Source organism: Bombus vosnesenskii, unplaced genomic scaffold (genome assembly GCF_011952255.1).
Source record: "Bombus vosnesenskii isolate JDL3184/JDL3185 unplaced genomic scaffold, Bvos_JDL3184-5_v1.1 scf7180000013297, whole genome shotgun sequence".
Taxonomy (NCBI): Eukaryota; Metazoa; Arthropoda; class Insecta; order Hymenoptera; family Apidae; genus Bombus; species Bombus vosnesenskii.
Genome location: NW_022882947.1, coordinates 1,779,521 through 1,804,350, shown reverse-complemented (window position 1 = coordinate 1,804,350; position 24,830 = coordinate 1,779,521). Strand labels below are relative to the sequence as shown.

The window sequence follows — 24,830 nt, the reverse complement described above, 5'->3', positions numbered from 1 at the left end:
AAATTATTCATTTCTAAGGATTTTGTAGAACTCATTCTCGTTTGCCTACTCTTCATTGTTACGCGAGATAATTTTATTCAAAAATGAAACACTGTGATTCATCATTTCCCGTTGTAGCTGGGATAATAGTTGACCCTTCGAAAAATTCCATCGTATTGACTACACATATTGAAGAAAGCTTCGATTCTCGTTATTTCTTCTTTATCGTCAGCACAAATACTGACCATTAGTTTTTTATTTTCAGACGAAGCAAATCAGACACGGCAGCAGCGACAAGTGTCTGGCAATAACGGAGAGCAAGCAGCGGCTGATCATGGAGGAATGTTCGGCAGCAGCAGCCAGGCAGAGGTGGTCGTTCGAGAACTACGATCCATCAAAGCTGTGATATCGCGCTTTATCGCGTCATCAGTCGAAAAGTCTCGGCCGAAGGTTCGATCGTGCCGGTTCTTGGGTGCCTGTTCAACGTTATTCCGTCGCTAAGACACGTTTCGGTAGATAGACGCCGTGGTATCGAGGCAACGAATGCCTCGAAACACCGCCAGATGCTCAAGATCGAACGCTAGACGAAGAAAAGGAACCACGGGGAATTTATTTGAGGGAGCTATTCGAACGAAGAACCATTGAGAAGTCCGAGTTGAAGAAGAGACACGTTCCAAATGGCCGATCTTCGGCTCTAACCTTTAACTGTAAGACGGACGAAGTGCAATAGAAACGTCGTTTTAAGGAGTGATCGAAGAGGGATATAGTCTCATGGATAAGCTGTAACCTGGTGTACAATGAGAGAGTTGGGACACTCGAAGAGTGATCGAGTGTCGATACACACGCTCGAGGCTCGTTTTCGCTGGCATTGAAGAATTGAAAGCTTACCGATGGACGAAAAGTACACGAAGGAACCTACGACTTTTTAATCTTCCTCCTCTGCTACTGGGCAGTGTTTAAATGGATAGTTGTTCTCTTCTCTTTTTACTTTCGTTGATGGACTCACGCGTTTATGTGGTTGTCGTTTCTTGAGAGATTGGATACTCGTGGCGTCGCTTGTAATTATCTGGATGGTTGCTGACTGATTGTATTTTGATTCTAGGACCTAGACAATTTCTACGTTAAATGAGAAACGACAGAATTTTTAGAGACAATGAAATAAAAATAAGGAGCAATTGAAAATAATAAAATTGAATTTAGAAGCTCGAAAGAGTTATTATTATTCCTAAAACATCTTAATATACTCAGTAATAAAGTACAGTACATATTCTCAATTAAAATATAGTTCAAAGTTTTATGCTTGGAACTAGGAACTAAGAATAACTTCCCGATACATATTTTTCTCCCCACACATTTTATATTTTCACAATAAAAATGCGCCAAAAGAGAGAGAGAGAGAGAGACTCGTGAACATTCCAAAACATAGAAGTCTCAATCTTTGGAATAATTACAAGCGATACTCCGTTCCTTGATAGTAAAGCTAGTTTGTAGAATCGTTGTGTTAAAGATTCGATTAATTAGATATAATGATTACGTATATCATTGCGCAAGTACTTACGAATCGACACGATCTATTGTTCGATAAACACTGTATAATTTAAGCCTAACGTTTAAGTGGCGGCGAATACGCGTCAATGCATCAATGACAGCGAAAAGCGTGTCAAAAGGGGATAGGTTGTTGAATTTTATTCGGAGTTAAATGGACGAACGCGGCCGTATCGATCTCTACGAAAGCCTCGATCGTCGCTTTCATCCGTAGCTCCGTTGTTTTAAGGAGGATGGAGCGATTTGTGTAAGCTGCTTACGGCGAGTGCCATCTCAGAGACGACGTGGCGTTTCAGTTTCATTGAAAAACGGCGGATCGTTGATTGTGAATAACGGCTACGGCTTACCACTCGTACGAAACCCTTCTTCGTGGATGGTAGAAACAAACAGGATTATTCATCTGAAGCAAAACATAAATCTTTCTTTCAAAGATACATATGACGATATCAAGAGAGAAAACAGATTATATACGTATCAAACAATTTATTGCGTGTAAAATACATGTCTTTTCTTGTATTATTTTCATTCCAAAGATGTTCAAGATTACACTTCGATGCTTTTAGAGTAGAACGTTCTAGCTTTCTATTTTTGTATCTTGAAAATGAAAAAGAGGATAATACGATAAAGTACGTATGGAAGTGGAGACTTTAGATAGTTTAAAATCAGAAAAAGTAGAAGAAACGAAGCAAGTATATAGATTATTTGAAAATGTATCCAAAATCTGTAGTTCTTCCTTTACAAGGATAAATTAAAAGTAATTCTTGTATTACGATTGCGGTTAATAATACTACAATTTTTAGATAATGTTAACGAGAACGTACGTCTATCGTACTTGAGATACATTGAGTTTATCGTTAGATTTGTTAAACATATCAATTTAGTAATTACTTCACTTGAATACGTTAGACTTGAAGACCTATTTTGTTCTCGATATAAGAAATTTCTTTGATCTCAAAGAAACACGTTTTCAACGAAGTGAAACGAAAGACTTAACTCGTCATATTTCCAGGAAATTCTCGTAGCAAAAATTACCTAATCTTCTGTCATTTTTGCCATTTATGAAATGTTTAAATTCATCCATCAACGATTCGCCGATCGCCCTTCGTTTCTCTGTCGTATTACACCGCTTACAGTAGCATCTTACATTCCAGTTTCGACGCAAGAAACCAACGATTCCAAATTCTAGACAAACCTTCTTTTTCTAATTAATTTAGCACGTAGGTAGCGTATAGGGACAGGCAACAAAAAAAAAAAGAACGAACGATTAATGGTTCATACATTCCGATTACGGTGTAGGGAGACTTTTGTACATTCGTGTAAAGTATCTTGATGCCAGTTTAGATACCGCCTAAAATAAGTTTTCCGAGTGTATGTGTGAGAGTAAGTATCAGTTTCAGAGTGTAAGTTCTTTAGAATCACGAATTCTCTAACAGAATTCGTGTAACCCTTCGTTGTCTGACGATTCGCTGATGGAAATTTCGGAAGGAGAACTTGGTGGTAATCTGAAAACTAGGCAATTACGAAATTGCATAATCAATTCGTTGTTTTATTTGGGAATAAATAAAATATAATGAAACTTCAATTTATTTGCAAGATAAAATTTGGAAATGTGACAAAGATGTCACATTTTTTATGATAAAAATTGTTTTTTAGATATGTAGAAAGTGTATTATACGTACAGCACATATCATTATGAATTCGATATCAGCCTAAACGATTAAGATTAACGAACAGTTCTCCTGTAACAAAAGACAATAAAGGGTTAATAATCAAGATTACAGTGAAGAGCGCAATCTGCAGGTGTCTGCGCGTGCCAACGAAATCGTAAATACCGCGAGGAACATTGTACGATATCACGATATCTCGATCGTCATCGATTTCCTCATCAATCACAGCCAGCATCATTAGAAGATTTATCGTTGAAAGAATGAGCCATGTTTCCTGAGAAATTCATCGAGACAATATAGAATAACCGTTAGCTCAGTCTAATCCTCATAATGGGTCATTGATTTACCAATAATAAGCATTCATCGAAATTGAAACCAGAGTGTGAGTGCATTTAATAATCTATTAAGCGAATGTTATAAATCGCGAATAATCAATCAGAAAAATATTGCAATAAGCGTTCAATCGAACACGATCGACGATAGCGATTTTCGTTCCGAACGTTTTAAATTTCGCGCCTATTTGCGGCTTGAAATATCGGCTATAGAACGACACCGTAGAAATGTTCCCAGAGAATGAATATATGAGAAGAGAAAGGGAAAATCGACCGATATGGTCGTGATTTCTTCATGGATAATTAAGCAAAAGGGAAATACGTATATATATATATATATACAAATATGATTATAAATATAGATTTAAGACGATGTAAAAGTTTATCTTTGACAATGCCGATGAACGAATGAATGAAAATTCAACGAGAACATTTATACAGATATATATATATATATATATATATATATATATATATATATATATATATATATATATATATATATATATGACATTTTCTATATTTGGTAAGGATGTTGCATATCGAACGAACGAGACGAAGACACGATGATGATAAAACGATAAGAGATGTATTATTGGATAGCCGAGCGACGTATGGTCGCACGTTAATTAATGTAATATCGAACGTGCCTTATTTCCTGTATATATACATATATGAATATTATTATCATTATTATTATTATTATCATTATTACCGAACCTCTATCGTAACGTGCAAGTATTTGTGTTGAATAAATCGATGTTGTTTTACGTTAACACCGTGAGGATCGATCATTATTCTTGTCTGTTCACTCGGTCATCCGTTTTTCCCGTTAGGCTGATAGAAAAGTGGTGAGACACGAGAATATTTTGATTTATTGGAAGGATGTTTGAAAATAAAATTAACGTGGACGAAGAGACATGATGAATGTGTATTGTCTATTCTTAGCATCCTTAGGAGGAAGTATTTGCCACTGAAACGAAGAAAGACTCGACCAAGCATATTGAAACATTTTAAAGTTACGTAGATGTTACTATTGCGGCGCGTTAGAAGTTGGAAATTTATTGTTTAATAAAATTGTCATCGTTTTCTTAACTTAAAAAAAAAACACAGATGGAACGTCAGCCATTAACGGAGTAAGCAAGAAAATTTGTGAAAAGAAAGAGAAAGACGATCATAGAAACAGCAATATAGCTTGAATGTAACATTGATGACACTTTTATTATTCAAAACAATTTCTATAATCATATTGTTTCACACATGGGATAACTATATATTGCTAGCTATTGTACTCGATAGTTTCCAATACCGAACGATACTCTTTTCATTTCTGAAACTCGATGTCTTTAAAGTTTAAAGTCTTTGTTTTCCTTTGTGCTTAGTTCGATTCATTGTTATGACGCTATGAATTCCTTTGACGAGCCGCGTAATTGCTCGTGATATTGAATCGAGAGTTCACCATGAAACTCGGTCGTGACATAGTTTCTGATCAACCTTGAACTATTCTGGTCCGACCATAAATTTCCATTTCCACTTGATCAACCCTACGTGCTGGTTATTAATTATTAACAAATCGCTAAACATTTCGAGTCAATACTCGATTAATCACGATTAATCTGTTGGCCCGGTCAAATTTATTATCCCAGTATAAAATTTATTGTCTACAACTGATAGAATCGAATAATAAGGGTTGACATTGATTAATGGCCGAGTAGATTTGAATATTTAAAAATCTTCCTGCATGCAATTTCACGATTACCAAGGATTGCGTGTATCTATCGAGCCATTCACCAATTATCGAGGGCTGCCACGGAAACCAAAACGAAATCGTTCGTTATTTTCGCGCAGGCGTCGTCCGCGTTGCGACGTCTCTCGCCAGGAGAATGTGACCGTCGAAAGCTCTTCCATTTGTTGAGCAATTTTCTTACCATTTCCACCTGCCAAACACACTAATAAATTATTTATATTTAGTATATTCATTGATACCTAAAATATAATGATATTCGCCTTCCATGAAGGTCACTTGCATCCCCCTTTAACATCAACGAATTTTGAGCCACATAGAAAAATCAGATACCCGAAAAATATTCTGAAAACGAAGAATGTCAAGATTATACGATTCTAATATCGTAAAATTCACGACAAATAAATTTTATACACTTCGAAGTATTTGTTATATTACGAGAATGGATTTAGATAATTTTTTTAAGGGCATTTAATCGAATAAGTGAAATAATCGAATTATTGGAGACGTTGGAAAGAATGTTATAGTAGCTTTCAAAAAAGGAAAACTTTAATACGTTAGCAGGTGTCGGTATTTGTCCTTTTTCCCCATCTTTCAGCCGGGATGCCTACTTGTTGCGGGGTCGGCTGTTATTGATTAGTGGAGAAAGAGAGAAGGAACCAGAGGGAGACGAACGTTCCTCCACAGACATGAATGGCTGTGGTCCACAGAGCCAGATTTTGAGCTTGACCCGGATTCGTCACGCTGGAGTTCACGCTACCTTCACTTTCGTTACTCGCGTTTTAAGCATAGCGTGAAAAATCGAGAGTGAACAGTGGCGACCAGCCGAACTCAGCTTCATCGCTATCAAACGACATCAAGGGACGGTATACTTAAGCAACTTCGAGCAAGGAAAAAATATCTCTTTTCAACCGCAACCATCAACCTCAAAAATAAAACCAATTCTCCAAAATAGCCACATCAAAACATCAAACTAAAGATCAAGCCCTTCAACGCAGAAACATCATTATACAATTTATCTTCTCTCAAAACAGATTCAAATAAAGAGCAGAAAATTTTCCAAGGAACAGGTAGAGGCGCCACGTTCAAGGAAACAATTTCCTTGCGAACAAGGCCGTCATCAAATAGGCTAATATCCACGTCTGCCTGTAGGAAATGCAATTAACCCCCCATCGGTCGCGTAATCAACGATCTCAGGATACTGGTAACTAGGTGACATTTAAAAATCCGTGGGAAGAAAGGAGAAGAAGAAAGAAGGGAGAGGTCCTTCGGAGGACCTACGGGTCGCACAGGCGCAGCTGTATTCCAGTCTCACTCCTAAAGAGGGTGTGCGAGTGCGCAATGAGGGTTGGCCTGGCCCGAGGGAACGTAGGCTCGGCGCAGTCGAGTGGCTTTGGCCGAGTATGAGCGGCGTTTTCGCGTTTGTCGCTCGAGTTCCATTCACGAAAACGACCTGTTCGAACAACCACCCCCTCGTGTGCCTGTCGGAGGAAGGGTTAAGGCGTGCTTGAGCCACTTGTGTCGGGTTGAAGTCGGGTTAAACGCGAGAAATCGAGAGACAAGAAGGTCGAACGGCGGATACAGGCGTGTCTCTTCCGTACGGTTGCTCGATTTCACGTACCTCGACTGTCAGTAAGGGTACCTGGAAGAGGATAAGGGGTAGCAGAGCCTGGAATAGTTCATTTTGGGTTAACGTACCACCGATTGATATTTTTCTTTTCTTCTGTAAATCGCTGATCGTTTTCTTCGAGTGGAAAGGAGAAAGAGATGCTGTAGCGTGAACACCGTGGTAAACGGGTCGTTATTACGCGTGTATGGTGGATTATGCGTGATCGTAGAAACGAGGAAGTGAGGTAAAAGTGTTTTTTCGGGGCAAAAGCGGGCCGGCGAGCGAGGGGGCTCCGGGACTCGAGCAACAGGTAATTTAAAAGCTGACTCCGCGGGGCACCACTTTCCATTGCGTCGGTGTTGCTTCTGGGTGAAATGTAGTTGATTGCTGTCGCGACGAGATGATGCAATTTACGCGCGCCTTCACCGTTAATGAGACGCGGCTGTTTCTTTGTCGTGGTTGAAAGAACGAGAAAATTTCATTCTTCCTTTGCGTTTCTTTCTCGTAGCTGAAGAAGAGACAACATTTTATTCGTTGTTATATCTGGGTTTATTTGCTTGTGGCGTTTTTAACGTTTCCAGCTATTTTGGTTTTGTTATATTGTACAGTATTTCTCCAGAATATTCTTCGGTGTGGATGCAGAATTTTGTTTTTGTATTTGTCGTGGCTCGTACGAATTCTATTTAATTATTGGAAATTAGTAGGTTTCTGAACCTAAAAAACCATTAGTATGAATTTGTACATAGTTCTACATATACATTAATAACAGTAATAAACAAAAATATTTTATCTGAATATATAGATCAAATTACATGTACTATAAAAAGGGAACTATATTCTTGAATGTTTGAAATTTCAGTTCGCTTTTTGGCTATCAACGTGCCAATCAAATTCTCCGAGTCTAAACACCTACATTGCGTAAATAATTCGCGTTGCTTAAAGGTCGAACGTAAATGAAAGTATATCGCTGACGTGGGACGAGGATTAAACGGGTCTCCTGCTGCAAGTAGGTTAACTACATCGTAGATAACAGGGCTCATTACACGGAAGGGTAGTTAAGTCTTTCGTCAGAGGGTGATTTATCGACGATATAGCAGATTTCCCTACCGGATAAAAGAGAGTGCATTTCGTCCATTAAAGCGTGTTCCCGTGTCGCATTTTCTTCAGAAACTCCTCACGCGCTCGCCTCGCTGACTGCATTAAGGCCATTCATGCGGGAATTTGTGCTTCTTACAGTAATCTTCCTTTTTACAACTGTCCATCACATTTTACACTTCCGTTCAAGAAGTATACAAAGAAAATTAATTATCGAAATGATTATTTACCTAAACAAATTAAATGAAGTAAATGAATTTCACTGAAAGGTTTTTACCTTCTCTCTAAAAAGATATTTTCTTATTTTTCCTAAACATTTAGAACAATTAAGTAAATACGTTTAAATAAATGAAATAATTTCTCGGAAATGTTTAATGAAAAAGTTGCTTACGAAGATCGAGTTTCAGTAATATCGAAATACCTAACTGGATGAGTATTTGACATTTTTCAGAGCGTTATTATTAAATCGAGAATTAATTTCAACGAAACAGGACAGCATTGAATTAAGGCTAAATATTTGGCGCGGCGTTTCGATTCTTAATGAAGAATTCCTACGATGTAGATTGCACATACTCGATTATTATTTATAAAATCAAGTGCTTATGTTTCAAACATTCCATCGATCTCTATATATATGAATCGATATCAGTCGAATTCGTACACGATTCCTCTATCCACTTTTAAAGAAACACATAGAGTGTTTCCATTCTTCGTGAGTACGTAGGAATCTTATAAATCCGATTTTTATTTATATCACGCTTTGCTAATAATAGCTGTGCGATAGTTGTTTGATCGAACTAGACGTGACTCGAATGATAATGTTAGATGTTCTGGAAAATAAATGCACCCTTGCTATGGTGTTGTATTGACAGAGTGGCTGTGTGATTACAGGGACAAGTAACCTGATGGAAACTCGATATAGGAAGTTAAATCGTGTGAATGTGATATCGACAAGTTGCAAATATTTACTTTCTCGCAGTGAAAATAGTTTCAAATACTCCGTCGTTTAATATAAAGCGAAAATGTGAGTCAGTTTGCTGGAAGTCGTCCATATGGTTTCAATTATAGTTTGTTATTTCACTGCAAACGTGGATAATTCATGGCGGATCTCTGTTAACGAGCAATTACGCTCGTCGAAGCTTTTAGTTTCAAGATAATGTTTTTATTGGAAACCAGACTTTAATATAGTAGGTAGATATAAGCTGTGTATAAAAATGCAAAACTCACGCGGAAGTAAAGCGTATCACACGTTAGCTGAAGCTTGTTTATCATTCGCAAAGTTGTTCAGAATATATCAGCAAACTTTCTCATAGTCATCCAAATATATCTCTCCTAACACTTAGAAAGCTTTCGTTTTATCACGTAGAATATATTACAACGCGTGCGCGAATTTAAGTTTCAATCATTTTATTCTAAAATACTAGAGATGCCATATTTCCATAATAAAATTCTTCTATGTCTTTATATCGTTTTGTCTTTTTTCGTTGTGTGAAACAAGAAGAAAAAAAAAAGGAATTTCAAGACGAAAGGAAGGAGGAAATTATACTTTATGAAATTTTTTAATGGAACATGCGTTACATGAAATGTTTTCCAGGAAAATATCAGCTCGATGCCGGAGGCGTCAGGGTCAGAAGTGGCCGATGAGTCGGATTATTCGATTTTCGAGAATAAGACCGGCTTGGCCGAGGACATGAAGTTTCTGGCTAGTATGCCGGAACTATGCGACGTGACCTTCCTCGTCGGTGAAACAAAAGAGCCCATTTGCGCTGTGAAGGCTGTTTTAGCAGCCAGAAGTAGGTTCGTATCGCGATTAATGCTACGATCAATTTCTTTCTTTCGTGCAAAGGTAATCTTGATGTGTAAGTAGTATGTTTTATTACAATAACAACACTCTTCTAATATTATTTATTACGACAATTAAAAAGATTGTTATTACGATATTTAGATAAATATAAATACAGTAAAGGTGAAATAATGTATTCTTTTGTTTCTATAGGGTGTTTCAAAAGATGTTTTACCAAGCACCCAGTCCACAGCGTAAAAAGGAACCACCGCCGAAGGAAAACAAGATCCGACTATTCCTGAAAAGAAGCTCGGAGCCACTGCTGAATCTGCAAAACGCGGCGCAACAGGTAATCGCGGTCATTACAGAAAAATCGTTTTCTCAATACCTCCTCTATTCTTTCACTATATTATCAGAAAAGATAGAAATAGCAAGCTAAAAATAAAATCAAGCCGATCAAACGTGGGCATCTTTGAACTTATTTGTTACAAACAAGATGGATGAAACACCCACGCGAATGTTGGAATATTACAAATTTAGTGCTTGCCTTCCTTCGCTTCCATATTAAATTTCTAATCGATAAACTCTCATTTTCGAAACTTTCAATCTGAAATCTATACTCTACACGATTAATCTTTGAAACGGTTGCTACAACCAATCAATTTACTGCAATTGAATTAAAAAAAAGAAGCATTTTAAAGAACATTTAAACGAATTGTGTTCGAACCTCGTCGTTAAAATGATAGAAATAGTAAGTGTGCGTTTGTTGTGTGCCGTGTAGCGGTCAGGGTTCGCGCAGCAGTTGGCTCCCATACAAGAGGTACTATTATAACGTCACTTCTCTATACGATTTTGCATCCTGAGGTCCTCTTTTTATTTTCCCCTTTCCCTTTCTTTCACTCTATGCTCGTCTCAAGTTTCTGTCTGTTTCTTTTTATTATTTTTTGTTCTTTTTCTGTTCTGAAGCATTACAATAACGAGAAGGATCCTGAATAACGATGAATCCTCGATTCGAAAAGTTTCACCGAGAGAAATTCTATCTCTTAAGAATTGTTAGTTAGACGGATTTGGTCTGTTTCTCGGTGTGTGTTAGACTTCGTCAAGCGAATAATCTTCCCGAAGTTAGAATTAATCTGTACGATTGCATGAAACATTGACGCGTTGGTAATGTGAAGTCAAACTGATACGTTTTATAAAAATGTTGTCATTTTATATCATAGTAGATGATTAATGTCCGATTCTTTAGAAAGTAAACGATTAATCTTCATAGAATCAATTAATTTGATTTCTGTATTGCTCGATCAATAATGTAGGAAACTTTTTACTTTTTAAGTATCTATCATATATCTTCACGATACTAATGCGCTGTGGTACTATTAATTTTTTTCTTTTTTTTTTTTTTTTACTGAAAGATATAGAAATATGAACTTCATTATTCTTCGAAAGGATCTCAATTTTATTGTCTCAGGATACCAGATTTTACCGTGGGAGATCACTTTACGGACATCTTTTAAAAATAGTCCTTAGAACTTTTAACTTTATATATTCTACGAGTACAAAAATAGTTATTTTCTTAGCTCTCAAGAACAATTTTAAGATATTTCTATAATCATATGTATACTATTCTCAAAGAAATGGTTTAAATCAATACCATAAATAGAGTATGCGAAGTAGGCATTAAAATTCACAACCACGTAGACCTTTGATCTTCTACTATGTGAAAGTTTAGGGCTTCGATGCATAGGATGCTCACTAATCTCCTAAATGCAATCTCAACTGTTATATTTTTTCTGTATTATATCGCATTACGTTGTATTACGTTTCCGTGAAACTATGTATTCGCATATGTTTCTATATATTTTTAAGGTTAAAGGGACTTCCTGTTTATTTGAATAAATTAAACGAAATGAAATTAAAATACATAAGAAAAATCAGAAATTTATCGAGACACAATCGACGTCCTTTTACCAACCCTTGTTCGTCAATCTGGTATCCTAATTTCATTTGTAAACGATTACCCATACGATGCATCCAGCCCAATTCAGTCAGTTGTTAACGAGGCATTCATCGTTCCAGTCTATCTCTTTCAGTCGGCATGCAAGTTTTAAATTGACTATACGGTCTAAGTCTGGAGAATCGTGAATATAGACTGCTGTCCTTCTTACATCGGCACATTTGCAATAACTGTAGACTCGCACGACTGCAATCAAAATCCTCTGTTATTCGAGGACGGCACAATTTGATTCTGTAATTCTGCATCCTACAATTCGTTATGTAGTGGTGAAATTGACGATGATGTATTATAGACGCACAGTAGTTTGCTTATAAGGATATGCAGCAATGCGAACATTCTAGCGGCATCAATACACTGTTTTCAATTTTCATCGATGCTTAAGCGAACAACGACGGACGATCCTTGGAAATATTTAGAACGTAGCAATTTATTAATAATTTGTAGTTGACGATAGTAGGTAATTGTTTAGAAATTCGTCATTGATAATACATCTCTTTTTTAGAAGTAAGAAGTATTTATAAGTGTAGTTAGTTAGTTAGTTTGGGACTGAAAATATTTTCTAGCCATCGCTAAATGCACCAAATCGCTTAGCATGAACTTTCGATTTTCAGTCTTTGAATCGCTGTCAATCTTTTCGTTTTTCTAAATACACCACTCTCTGTGATCAATCATAGCCGAATCAACATCAGACCGTAATCATCGAGGAATTCGAGCCCGACGTGTTTCGTCAGCTGATCGAGTACATTCATACTGGATGTGTGACGTTACAACCTAGAACTTTATTAGGTAAGTATTTCGTTCGTCGTATATATTAACGTTCTATGGATTTTGAAGGAAACAATTTCGCGTTAGTAAGCTAATTTTCATTTTAAAGGATTGATGAATGCCGCCGATTATTATGGATTAGAACAACTGAGAAAAGCTTGCACTGGATTCGTACAATGTTGTATAACAGTGGACACTGTGTGCGCTTTATTAGCGTCGGCAGAACGATACATTCAGTACAAGTGTACGAAATCCTTGGTCCATAAGGTGAGATTGTATAGAAATTTACAGATATTTGAGAACGTTCTTTGTAAATTAACATTTTCCCGCCTGAGGAAATGGATGAATTCTTTTTACCGTATAAAAGTACTGATATCTTCTTGTTTCGCGTTTAAAGGTATTCGAATTCGTCGACGAACATGGCAACGAAGTGTTGAATTTAGGATCCTTCACGCTACTTCCCCAACATGTGGTTCGCTTGATCCTGGCAAGAGAAGAGTTACGAGCCGATGAATTCACCAAGTTTCAAGTACGCGAATTTTCGATATTATTTTCATCCTATTGAACCAAGAAATTCCCTATTCGTCATTAATTTTCGTCTATCTGCTATTTCCTAGAAAATATAATTCCTTTCCCTTCTTAATTTCATAAAACTTTTTCGTCATTTAGTTTCCCATTAAAAAAAAAACTCGAATTTCTATTATTAGTCTTTTTAATTCTGTATATTTCAACTATTAAAATTCACTGAATATTCGATTATCTTAGGCGGCCTTGATGTGGAGTAAGAAGTATTGCGACAGCAATCAAAATCAAGATCTGAAAGACGTGATTGGCAATTTCCTCGAGTACATTCAGTTCCATAAGATCCCTGCGAACGTGCTAATGAGAGAAGTTCATCCTCTGGACTTGGTGCCTTCGAGGATCATAGTGAACGCGTTGGCCTATCAGGTGCGTGTTATTTCAGTATTGTCAATGAAATTAATTTCTAATTCTTCTTTACGCTTTCTTTCTTCTCATTCTATACAAATATCGAGTTTATTCACAAACTTTAAACATTGTTTCGTAATTTAATTAAAAATCAAAGTATTACATATATTCGAATTTTTATCTCTTAGTATCTACTTTATCGTAATTAGAACATTTTCAAGTTATTGTGCCTTTTAGCCTTCTTAGCTTACTGATTCGTATGTCGCAGACAGAACTCGTGCAAAATGTTTGTTTTAATGTATCATGAAACAGCTTGATCGAGATTACACTGTTGCAAGCAGCACTTGTAGTGTAGCTCCAGGATTGTAGTTTGCGAATTTCTAGCCAAATGAGCTAAAATGTACATTCTCCACTAAGGTAACTGTGGTGTGCTCAGTTATTTCATGTTCGTATAACGCCTCGTCCTAAAAAAAGACAAGAAATTATGGTCGCAAAGAATTCAAGTATGATTATGCATTTATGATTCTTCTTGTTCCCTTTGATACAACGTACACCCGTTTCTGTCTGTTACTTTATTATCGAAGCATGCAGAAAGTGGAATTATCTCGTTTGAAACGAAAAGATCATCACGTTCGAAAATTTGGTTAAAAATTGTATTATGTACACCTGCGACACAGTGTAACCGTTTGAAAATCCAAGGGTTTCTTTTAAATTTCATTGAAAAATGATTTTCAGTTTTGTATGAGACCATTACACGCATTTCTATCTATTATCTAAAAACATATATATTTTGCTCAATGTATGTTACACTGTTCAGAATAATTGAAAGATTATATATCTAAAGAATACAAGATAATATAGTCTTTAATGTTACATAAGTTTAATAGAAATTTGTGGTTACTGATTATTGCAATATTTTTGATTATTCTAGAAAGTTTCCTGTTAATTATTCTGGAAAGTGTAAGTCTGCAATATTTAATTGTTTGAACCTTGATATATTCAAATGTTTAATCGAATCGATCTTTAATTATTCGATGTAACCGTTTCGTATCTGTTACGCGTGTTTAAAGAAATTATTTTCCCAAGTACATTTGTCTGCTGTCGCACATGTAGCATTTATTCCATTTGCAATAGTTATTTCCTTTCAAATAATTGTTTCCCGAAATTATCGTTTGAAATTAATACGTCTTCTACGTTCAATCAATTACGTGTCATATTTTATATAGTTGTTCTTCACTGAACATTCGATAAAGTGCAGTAGACGTTCGTTTATCGAAAACTGTACAGATATAAATGATCCTTTGCCAATGGATTTATTGAATTCAAATTATCTTACACGGTTATCGCAAATCTTCTAATTGTAAAACATACCGACATTAATTAAATATGAATAGAAATTCCGAGAAATGAAGTCTACTCACGTCCCTCATTACATCCCTCACACGTTTTATTACAATCTATACATCAATATGAAACAACCTCAATTCACACCCCAATCTTAACCCTTTCGACATGAAGAGCGAACCAGACGATCCATCCAATAATTTTGCCTGTCATTAAGTTTGAAGAATAACAAAATATTTTAAACATCCGTGGAAATGCAAATTAATCCTTTGACTTTGTCTAATTGCTCTATCGATTGAATTTTATTAAATTTTGTTGTGATCCTCTTCAAATAAGAAAAATTGTACTACAAATTTCTTCGCGGAAGGGTTAACACCTCTAATTTTTGATCGAACTTCACCATGTAGAACCGAGTTCTCTATATTTATCCTTTATTATCCGTCTTGATCGGCGGCTGGATTCTGTAAGTCTCTTAACCAGAGAGTTTGTTGCAGGCAGACCCGGCAAGCGTCGATCCCGGACACCTGTCCCCCCACAGAGTAAAGCACCAGGACCGTAGTTTGTCGGTGCAGTCATCTCTACAGGACCAATTCGGCAGCAACACATCGCTAAGCTCGACTGAGTCTGACGAGGGGTCCGACGAGAAGCAGCATTCAGGTAGCAACTAACCTCCGGCCACGGCCGCATTGATCGCGGCCGTATCGGACGAGCCTCGACGCGAGGAAATTCCTATTAACGTTGCGGTCTCGCACCCGCTTGAAGGTAAATACGGCATAGCAGAGCAGGAGATAAGGGAGCAGGAACGATGGCCGAAACATCGCTCTTCCGAAGAGGAGGATATACAGCGGTTGATCGAGCAACGCAGTCAGTATCAATCGATGAGGCAAGAGGATACGCTGCAACGACAGCACGATGAACAGCTGATCAGGAAGCAGGAGGAGGAGCTAAGGAGACAGGAGATGCAGGAAGAGTTCGAGAGGAGGCAGAAAGAACTGCAGAAGAAGAAGAAGCAGGAGGAGGAGTTGAAAAAGCAAAAAGAGCAGGAGAAGCTGAAGAAGCAGCAGGAACAGGAGGAGCCGAAGAAGGAAGGAAAGCAGGAACAGAAAGGACTGAAGAGAGAACAGGAAGAAGAGTTGAAGAAGACAGTAAAAGAAGTCGAGGATGTGACGAAGAAGCAAAAAGAGGAAGAGATTAATCGACAGAGTCTAGAAGAAAAGAAGCAGGAGGAAGAATTGAAGAAGCAGGAGGAAGAATTGAAGAAGCAGGAGGAAGAATTGAAGAAGCAGGAGGAAGAATTGAAGAAGCAGGAGGGAGAATTGAAGAAGCAGGAGGAAGAATTGAAGAAGCGGGAGGAATTTAAAAAGGAGGAGGCTTCGAAGGAAGGAAAACGAGAAGCAGATTTGGAGAAGAAGCAAGAAGAGGAGAAGGAGAAGAAGGAACAGCTGCTGGATGTTCAGAAAGAAGATGAAGAGAAACAGAAACATCGAGAGGATAAACAAGAATTACGACAATCGGAAGAATCGCAGAGCGAAGGAAAGATTGAAGAAGAAAACGAATCAGAGGAACCAAGCCTATCGAATCAGGAAAAATCACAGCAACAATTGGAAGAAGAGGAAAGAATAAGAAGGGAGCAGGAGTTACTAAAGCAGCAGAAGGAAAAGGAACAACGAAGAATTCGCGAGGATAGAAAACTGCAACTACAGTTGCAGGAACTGAAAACTCAATGGGCATCGGAGGAATTAACAATATACAAGCAGGAAGAAGCCTTGCAACGACAGATAGAGAACCTAAGATACGAGGAGCAATGGGAGAGTCGACAATTCCAGCAGATGCAGTTGTATTTGGAAGGTCGGAAGCCTGAGGCGGAAAAGAAACCAGAAAGGCGGCAAACAACGGAACGAAAGAAGGCGGAAAAGAGGAAAGACGAAAGAGTAGAGATTAGGGTACACGGGGCGGAATCCCCTAAACAGGAAGACCCTGCCGTGACTGGTTTCTACATAAAGTTAGTGGTGAGGCAGGAAGGCAGGGCGAATTTGGTTTGGTTGTTCAAAACGCACAAATTTTAAATGGTTCTCGTTTCTCGTTATCCTCTACTCTGGTTTTATACATTGTTGACATTTTATATAATAATTAACAAATTAATTTTCTCGCTGGAAGAGAATCGTTTCAGAGTATGACTATTCCTATTGTTTTAGTTGTCTCGCCAGAGATTTCTATATGACGAATCGTTGTGTTTTGCGAGGAACATTCTTAGTACATTAATGTTTTTTATCGTTGGAACCGTATACAGGTATTTACGATAAACGCGGAGACGTTCACTCATGGTGGTTGTTAATAAAACCGAATCTCCATCTACAGTCAGTCAGTAAAAAATCCACCTCTGTAAATGATTGTAGACGAGGTACGTGCTCATTAAAGTGATTTAATAGGTCATACTATACTACTACGATAATCGTACGATTATTTTAAGGATACTCTTAATTTGCGTAGTCTGTGGGTTGTAATTGAACGCGAAGAGTTATTTCAGTAACACACTGCTCAAGATGATTAGAAAATTGCGTATCTATCGAATCTATTTATTCCTAACGAAATTTGATTATTTTCCATGCTAAGTACACGGTATCCTTTTACATTTTCAACGATTGATTTATTCGAAAAAATTATTCAAGGAACCGGCGAAGTAATTCTCCGATTGCTTCGAGCAGTATATCAGCATCAAAACGCAAAATGTTATCGATACTGATTTTGAGAGTGTTATTTTACAACTGACATCTTAACGACTACTTATATACGATAATTTACACGCGTTGCCTGCCTGTGAATTCCCAACCATTTCTTCGATCTAATCATTATCAATTATATGGTGTCACGCGACGGCGGAGAACACGACTTTCGTCGACATCAATCAATTCTCGCTTTCCCATTAAACCACTACTTCATGATACTATACTTATTGCTCCGTCGACTTTTCTACTATTCTCGTATTATTATTATGGCGATCTACTATCGCAGATCGAAAAGGTCTACCCGATTTTTTACCAAGCATCTCGAACATTCATTCGATCACTGCACGAAGAAGAGGAAGTAGAAGATCTGTACCGTTTATTATGAAAGAGATTTTAACGTTCGTACGAAATGAAAAATAAAGTATGCACAGTACTAGTATGAGCAGCTAATGAGAAAATTAAGAAGTATCTATGTAGACGTTATTGTTGAACTCTTTTACAAGGAAAAGACTACAAATTATATACATATACATATATATATAAACACAAGAGAATATATATACACGATATCTATATTTGACACTATATTAAAAAAAAAAAAGAAAAACAATTGATATCGCTTATGGGCGAGGTGTTCGAGAGCTGTGGTCGACGACTTGACAATGATAAATCATTTCATAAATTGTTACTAGAATCTTACAATTAGTTCTATGCTTCGGACTTTTAAAATGAATGTTTGAAATGTGAAAATGAACGTTTCTAAAAATGAATCTTGACAATGATGTACCCTCGAACGAAAATCGACGTTGTTTCGATGAAAATTGTCGATTTTTATTTGCCACGATCTCTTATTTTTCTACTTCAACATTTTCATACGACTTACTTACTTACTGTACCCTGAATAATATAATTTCGCTCGCATGGAAATGTAATTCTGCTGTTACGTTACAGCCGCTTTTTATCACGATTACGATTGACAATGATAAAAAAAGTGCAGTACGGTTAATATACAACAATTTTACACGGGTGTGAAGCTGTATAATCGTGCTGCTGACTCGCATCCACTTGCGTGCTTGCAACGAAAAATTGTTTATGAAACTGTGAATACACAAAGTAGTAGTAAGTAATATTTAACGTGCAACAGGAGGAAAAGTGTTTTCGACGGTAATTTCGAATCGTTCAATTCGGCTAAATATTTATAACGCGCTTTTAATCTCGAAAGCATTGCTGATTTAATATTTTCTATTCCATTGCCACGCTATCATAACTTTTTATATTTTATACAACAATCAGTGATTGTGCTTTTCTTCGGTTCTCGAAATTCTTTATAATTTCGATTATAGAAAGTAGTAATAAGTAATACGATAAAATAACAAATTTCCAATTGAATTTGCCAAAAATTTGTCAGAGCGACAAATAGCGCTACGATAAAGAGGATTATTCGATTTCTTGCTGTCAACATTCTTCTTCCTAACTGCCGCACCTAAGCTAATTGTTTAAGCAGCGGAAACGAAGCGGACTATCATCTATTAAACGTTGTTGATCGATGTAATACTCAGCATTGGTACAAAGCAGAACGACGGATCGCTTGATTCGCCAAACGCTAAACCCTTCGTTCATGCACACGGAAAATGAAACTATTTAAATCTCGACGTAAGTTGATTTATATCGTATAAAAATTTACGCCGAGTTAGTTGCTACCAACTCGTGAAACGATGCGCAATTTGTTCGTATATTGAATCAAGCAAACAAACGGTGTACCTATGTAAATTGTATAATATTGTGATTACCATTCGTATTCTCTATATTATCGCGAAATTTCTTCGAATAAGTAATTTATTAATTACCGTATCATTTTCCAAGAGTTTCTCAGAATTGAAACTTTCTATCACATGTTAATTTATCGCGAATTAATATCATCCAAGATTCCTTCATCTTACTCTTTGTGTATTTGAACAGTGGCAAACGAATCGTTCGATACTTCGACAATTCTTTGTTATTTAGATTTATAACGACAGTATTAAAATACCTCGTATCGATGATACAAGATCATTCGAAGAGGATTTTGACGATAGTCTCACAATGTATGTATCGTGTACAGTTTGCTGGAACGATTTGGCACGAGCGCGATGATCATGCTTAAAATCATCACTGAAAAGATACGAAGCAAAACGAGGATCTTGTGTTAACAATAATAAAAGATCTAATTGTTGATCTGTGTGAAAACTTCACGCAATTTTCTGCAACCACTAGAACGCAACGATCGAAGACGAATTTTAAGTTTAGTCATCGAAGAGGAAGTCTACTACTAAAAATATAATGATTTCAAGAAACTTGAAACCTCGCAAGTATTACCTTTTCGTTTAATACTTCAAACTACTTGGAATCGAAGAACAACATGGCTGAAGCATCGTTGTGATCATGAGCTTTCCACGAATCTTTTTCATAATCGTGTCAGACAGTCGTGTATCGTAATATCGCATAATTATTAGACAAATCTACAGAAATAAGGAGAAGGAAAATACTGCATCGATTTCGTCGTTCTCCTTTCGTACAGCGTTGACAATACTTTAATCGTACGACACATATGTTCCCTATCTCAGGCTAAACGTAAAATGATAAAAGTACATATATAGAATTATAATAAAATAATAGAAAATCGTAATCTATAAGTGTACTACTGCTTTGCCCAAAAAGGTTGTGATTCACTGGGTTTTGTTTCACTTAGGAAACATTTTCACGAGTAAGTAACATTTTCTCCATTCACAGACTTCGAATTAACTAAATATTAGTTATTTTCTTTGTATCGATACGATTACTACATCATTCTAAATTTTTTAATCCTCCACTTAAATTATTCTGTACATTCTAAAATAGTTTATGTACACTTCGTTCGAGATTGATTTCAGTCCCCAATAACTTCTCCCCAATTTACATCGTTTATTCATTTTCCTACGAAAAACTTGTCTTTATCTCAGACGATGAAATTGATTTTTCAACAGAAAGTATTCTACGAATTATCAAACACACTTTGTATAAATCACAAAAATGACAAACACACTGAAACAGAAAAGATCGACAAACGTATAAAATATTGTTGTTTATTCAGACACGATGAAATCTTATTTCTGCCAATAGCTGTAAGAAGAAAACTGTTCGATAGAACTGTACAAAGCTCAGTGGTATTTCAATGATGAACAGGTGTGGAGGAAATTGCACGTTGTCGATGATAATCGCATAAAAAAGGAGAACAACGGAACCGGGCATCAAACCGTGAAGCTAAATCGCAGCCGTCACTGTCGGAGAATTGTATTTTATTATCGTCACGTTGTACGCGGCTCAGTTGCATAAGTGTCAAGAGTATATTTATGAATGTGGTGTAGTCTACTTAATCTGTGTATCGTTGTCTGTCCGTGCGCATCGTTACTTCTGCTGTTTTGTACGTAAGGTGTGCGTAAAAAAAATAACAAAAAATTAATTAATAAACAATGATATGTCGTTGAGTAGCCTAAGGGCGTTAACTACCCGTTACAGTGTTACCATCGATCCCACCGAGATTCAGTCGATCCGATCGAGACAGCTATCTTCTCAATTTTTGTTTCCATCGTTTCCTCAAAATTTTAATCCAAATAATCCATTATTTTTTGACGTGCGAGGAAGATCTGAATTTTCCTACAGGGTAGATTATAATTACATTTATGACAAATTTCAAGCAACTTTTGTCAAATTTTCTTTCCATTCTTACAACTTTCTGCTACATTCTTGTTATAAGCGAAGAAACGTTGCGATTCGATCGATGAGTTTCACGGTGATCGGTGCAATTCTATCTAAAGTTCGATCTCTATCATGTTGTGATATTCTGTAGCCAAATGAGTTGAAATAAAGGGAGAAGAGCGTGATGTCAAGGAATAACGAAGCAAGACATTTTTATCCCTTCCTGATGTACTAAATCCATTGAAATTTCTCTTTTTTTTTCTCTTTTTTTTTTTACCGATAAAAACCTTTCTACTTTCGATGATCGCGTATCAAGTGTAACAAAATTATATTAGATCAAAAAAACTCGCGATACATGAACCGTCACGAGCAGATATTTACAACCTTGATCGTTCGGAAGTTTAATAAACGATAGAAGGTTAAAGATCAACGAGAATCATCGCGGCACATCAACTTGAAAACCTTCTTGAAAACCTTCTTGAAAATTAACGTTGCTCGTTACGGGCGACAGATGGTAAGCGTACCAGGAATAATTATAATTTTCGACATCCTGATGATTGTGACGCAAGGCTCGAGCGAAATTTGAACGATCCATCGTGCCATACGTTATTGAGCGTTGTATCGACGTTAATGATCGATTTAAAGAGCCTGGCTGTGATAATCATCCACTGAGCGAATCTATACGATTAAAAATAAACCTAAGTGAAGAGGCATGACTAGGAAGATAAGTGAAGCAGTAAAATGTGTTATTAGTATCGTAAAGACGTGTCTTTCTGTTGGAGGTAGCTCCGCTGGTTGCAAGTTGAGAACAGCAATTTTACAAGTAAATCGAATGCGAGCTATTTCCTAGCTGAATTTATGCGACAGTGAGACTGATTGCAAATACTATAGCGCTGTAATAGTAGTAGAATAAACGTGAAATATCGTCGAAGTAATGGTTAACTGTGTAGTGATAGACTTTCCAGTATATGTGTCACTAATTGTAAATTGCAAATATAAGAGATAATGCACATATCTCTGAATACCAAGGACAAGGAAATGGGATTATTCAAGTGCAACATAATTACCTAGTGCAAAAATTTGAGTGACCGCTTAATTGTAATTACTTGATAACATAATCTCGTATATTTGACTTATAGTATTGCAACTTATGCAATAACGTGCTTGATACGCCGTTGATTACGTTCTACTGTTACTATACGATGTAAGTAACAAAATGATTGAAATTAAATTAGAAAATTCAATTTATCATTAGAAATACTCATTCATCACCTACTTGTCGAAATATTTTTTACTCGTAACAATACTACCTGTTATTTGTTGTACCTTATTATCTGTCTTACCTGAAAATGTATCGTATTCTGGTACAATATATGCACACATTTAATAATCTTTATGTAACGATCAATAAACCAACCTGTTGGGCTACTAGTATGTTATCGCAATGATAAGTACTTCGCTCTCAAAGTACATTAATCAGATATCGTTAAAACATCACGTTCCAAACTTTTTCCCAAAATATTACAGTTTTTATCTTGATTAAATAAAATATATACAGTGTAACAAATAAACTCAACTGGCCGTAATAGTTACGATCCTCTCGTACAAAATATTTACAGTGTAGTCAAATTTTAATTATCTAAAATGTCTTATCCTAGATGATTTTGCAAAGTGATAGTCACTATAAACATTTCCATAATTTATAGATAACAATGAAGAGAATTGTTATTGTTTAAATGATACAAACATCAAGATAAATGTAACGATTCACTGACTAATTATCTTAATGTATTGATGTCAGTTACGATAAATAGCAACATACTTTTGCTTTTACTTTCCGATGTAACTTAATTACTTGATTTTATAATATTGATAATTTCGAACCGACAAACAGATTTGCCTGGAACGGGATAAATAGATTGCCGAATAACTGCATCTATTCAACTTATTTAACATACTTCAGCATCCAAAATGGACTCTAGCCTTTTACTTTAATCATCTGGAAGGCCGTAAAATTGATTGAGTCATCAGGCCGAGCAATGATCATTAAGCTTACTGATAAGCGCGATAATGTGTTCGCATTTCAAAGTAGAAATATGCAAATGAGACACAAAAGCTGGAGGGAGTTGCACAGATGACAAACTGGCCCTCCATAGAACGTAAAAATTATCTTTAAAATATTTCGCAACATTTTTTAAATTCGACAAAGATATATTTGCAAGTTCCACACTTCCTATTCCTCTCTTCATATCTCAATTCTTGCATTCTCTGCTCCATATCAAATAGACAACAACAATCCATCCCACAACTAACATTCTTCAATCCACATTCCATTCTTCATATTCGTCATTCATTATCGTGTGATTGACATTCCATTTTCCTCATCCTGGTTCAGTAATCCCACCTAAACAAATAAATAAGGAGATGTGGGAAATATGTATAAGAGGTGAATATTTACACGATTGTAAAACAATAGATAGTAAAAGAAATTCTAAAAATCACTTAAGTTTACATGGTGACCCAACCGAAATGAGATGAACTTAAGTATAAGATAAGTACAAGACGAGTATAAGATAAAAATAAAGTTAGTGTAAGGTAAGGTAAAAATAAGGTCAGTACAAGTATAAGGATAGTACAAGATAAGTAAAATTTCCAATTTCATATTCGGAGAATATGATGTACGAAGAGGTGGCACGGGGAAGCATCACTTTCTCCGAAAATTGTAGGTTAATTTTTAATATTTTTAATGTTTAACTACTCGCCTTATACATCTGCAATGTACAATGCTAATTCTTTCACAATGAATTTTTTTATACAATGTGAGATCCGTGGGTCTAATATGCAAATTATCCGGGCATTAGATATGAAAAATGAAGTAGGAGTTACGATATACGTGGGTAATGGTATGTGGGAAGCGAGAACCGAGATATAGTCCGTATAGGATGGAATAGAGTAGAACTAGATTGAGACGAGATAGACTGATAAATAACAGCATTCAGACGTAATTCCAAATACAATTATACATACGACGATTTAAATTTCCTACCTTCACGTTTCATTTTTCCACAGCATTATCGCCGCATTATATAGCGAGGAGAAAGATTGGCGGATCGAAAGAAGTGGGGACAAAGAAGACCATGGTCGAAGACTGATGATGTTTGGCATTAAAACGAGCGTGCGGCGCAGCCGTGCATCGACAGCGCGGCTGAACTCGTCTGGTAGCATTAATAAATGAGGGACATCAGCTTTTAATTACGCGCCTCGCTCGTAATTGTAACCCGCAGCGAAATCGTACGCTTCCAGCCCGCTACTTTATAAGCTTCACGACGATATACGCGGCACGACCATTGATAACAACCAGCATCGCTGCCTGTTGCTGCTCGGTGCGTTGCCTGATCCTTTGCTGAATTAACGGTCGCTCTTAATTATGCTCGACCAAACGTGAAGTCAGCCTACTCGCGTTCTTCCCTTCCTGAAAATCTTTCAGGATACCAGGTCGACGATTAAGAATTTTATGGCAGATTCAATCCTTGACAACGGGAATCTTCTGGTAGGTTGAAAATAACTTAACGAGGATGTTTTGACA

The 24,830-nt window shown here is 36.5% G+C and overlaps 2 protein-coding genes across 8 annotated transcripts in view; both read left to right on the top strand.

Annotated features, from left to right (window-relative positions):
• The window catches only part of LOC117233584 (putative polypeptide N-acetylgalactosaminyltransferase 9), a 293,908-nt gene extending 289,466 nt beyond the window's left edge, over positions 1 to 4,442 (top strand). For all 5 annotated transcript variants that reach the window (XM_033494025.1, XM_033494028.1, XM_033494024.1 and 2 more), the window contains one exon: positions 245 to 4,442. In XM_033494025.1, coding sequence (XP_033349916.1) covers positions 245 to 385 — 141 coding nt within the window. In that variant the 3' untranslated portion in view covers positions 386 to 4,442. The remainder of the gene's footprint in view (positions 1 to 244) is intronic.
• Positions 4,443 to 6,605: 2,163 nt separating this feature from the next.
• On the top strand, positions 6,606 to 20,195 carry LOC117233583 (golgin subfamily A member 6-like protein 22). 3 transcript variants are annotated; one of them, XM_033494022.1, is made up of 10 exons: positions 6,609 to 7,186; positions 9,566 to 9,768; positions 9,968 to 10,103; positions 10,536 to 10,574; positions 12,443 to 12,554; positions 12,643 to 12,800; positions 12,931 to 13,062; positions 13,299 to 13,481; positions 15,299 to 15,461; positions 15,567 to 20,195. In XM_033494022.1, the coding sequence occupies exons 2-10, from the start codon at positions 9,581 to 9,583 to the stop codon at positions 16,868 to 16,870; spliced, it is 2,415 nt and encodes an 804-aa protein (XP_033349913.1). In that variant the 5' UTR covers positions 6,609 to 7,186; positions 9,566 to 9,580; the 3' UTR covers positions 16,871 to 20,195. The 3 variants fall into 3 exon arrangements, 2 of the variants coding, with proteins under 2 accessions (XP_033349914.1, XP_033349913.1); XR_004493351.1 differs by lacking the exon at positions 10,536 to 10,574 and having other exon boundaries at positions 6,606 to 7,186; positions 15,303 to 15,461; positions 15,567 to 15,708; XM_033494023.1 differs by lacking the exon at positions 10,536 to 10,574 and having other exon boundaries at positions 6,608 to 7,186.
• Positions 20,196 to 24,830: the final 4,635 nt, after the last annotated feature.

Coding starts and splice junctions, on each gene's coding strand:
- LOC117233583 (XM_033494022.1), top strand. CDS start 9,581: ATGCCGGAGGCGTCAGGGTCAGAAGTGGCCGATGAGTCGGATTATTCG. Junction 13,063..13,298: donor ATGAATTCACCAAGTTTCAA/GTACGCGAATTT, acceptor CGATTATCTTAG/GCGGCCTTGATGTGGAGTAA. Junction 13,482..15,298: donor TGAACGCGTTGGCCTATCAG/GTGCGTGTTATT, acceptor AGTTTGTTGCAG/GCAGACCCGGCAAGCGTCGA.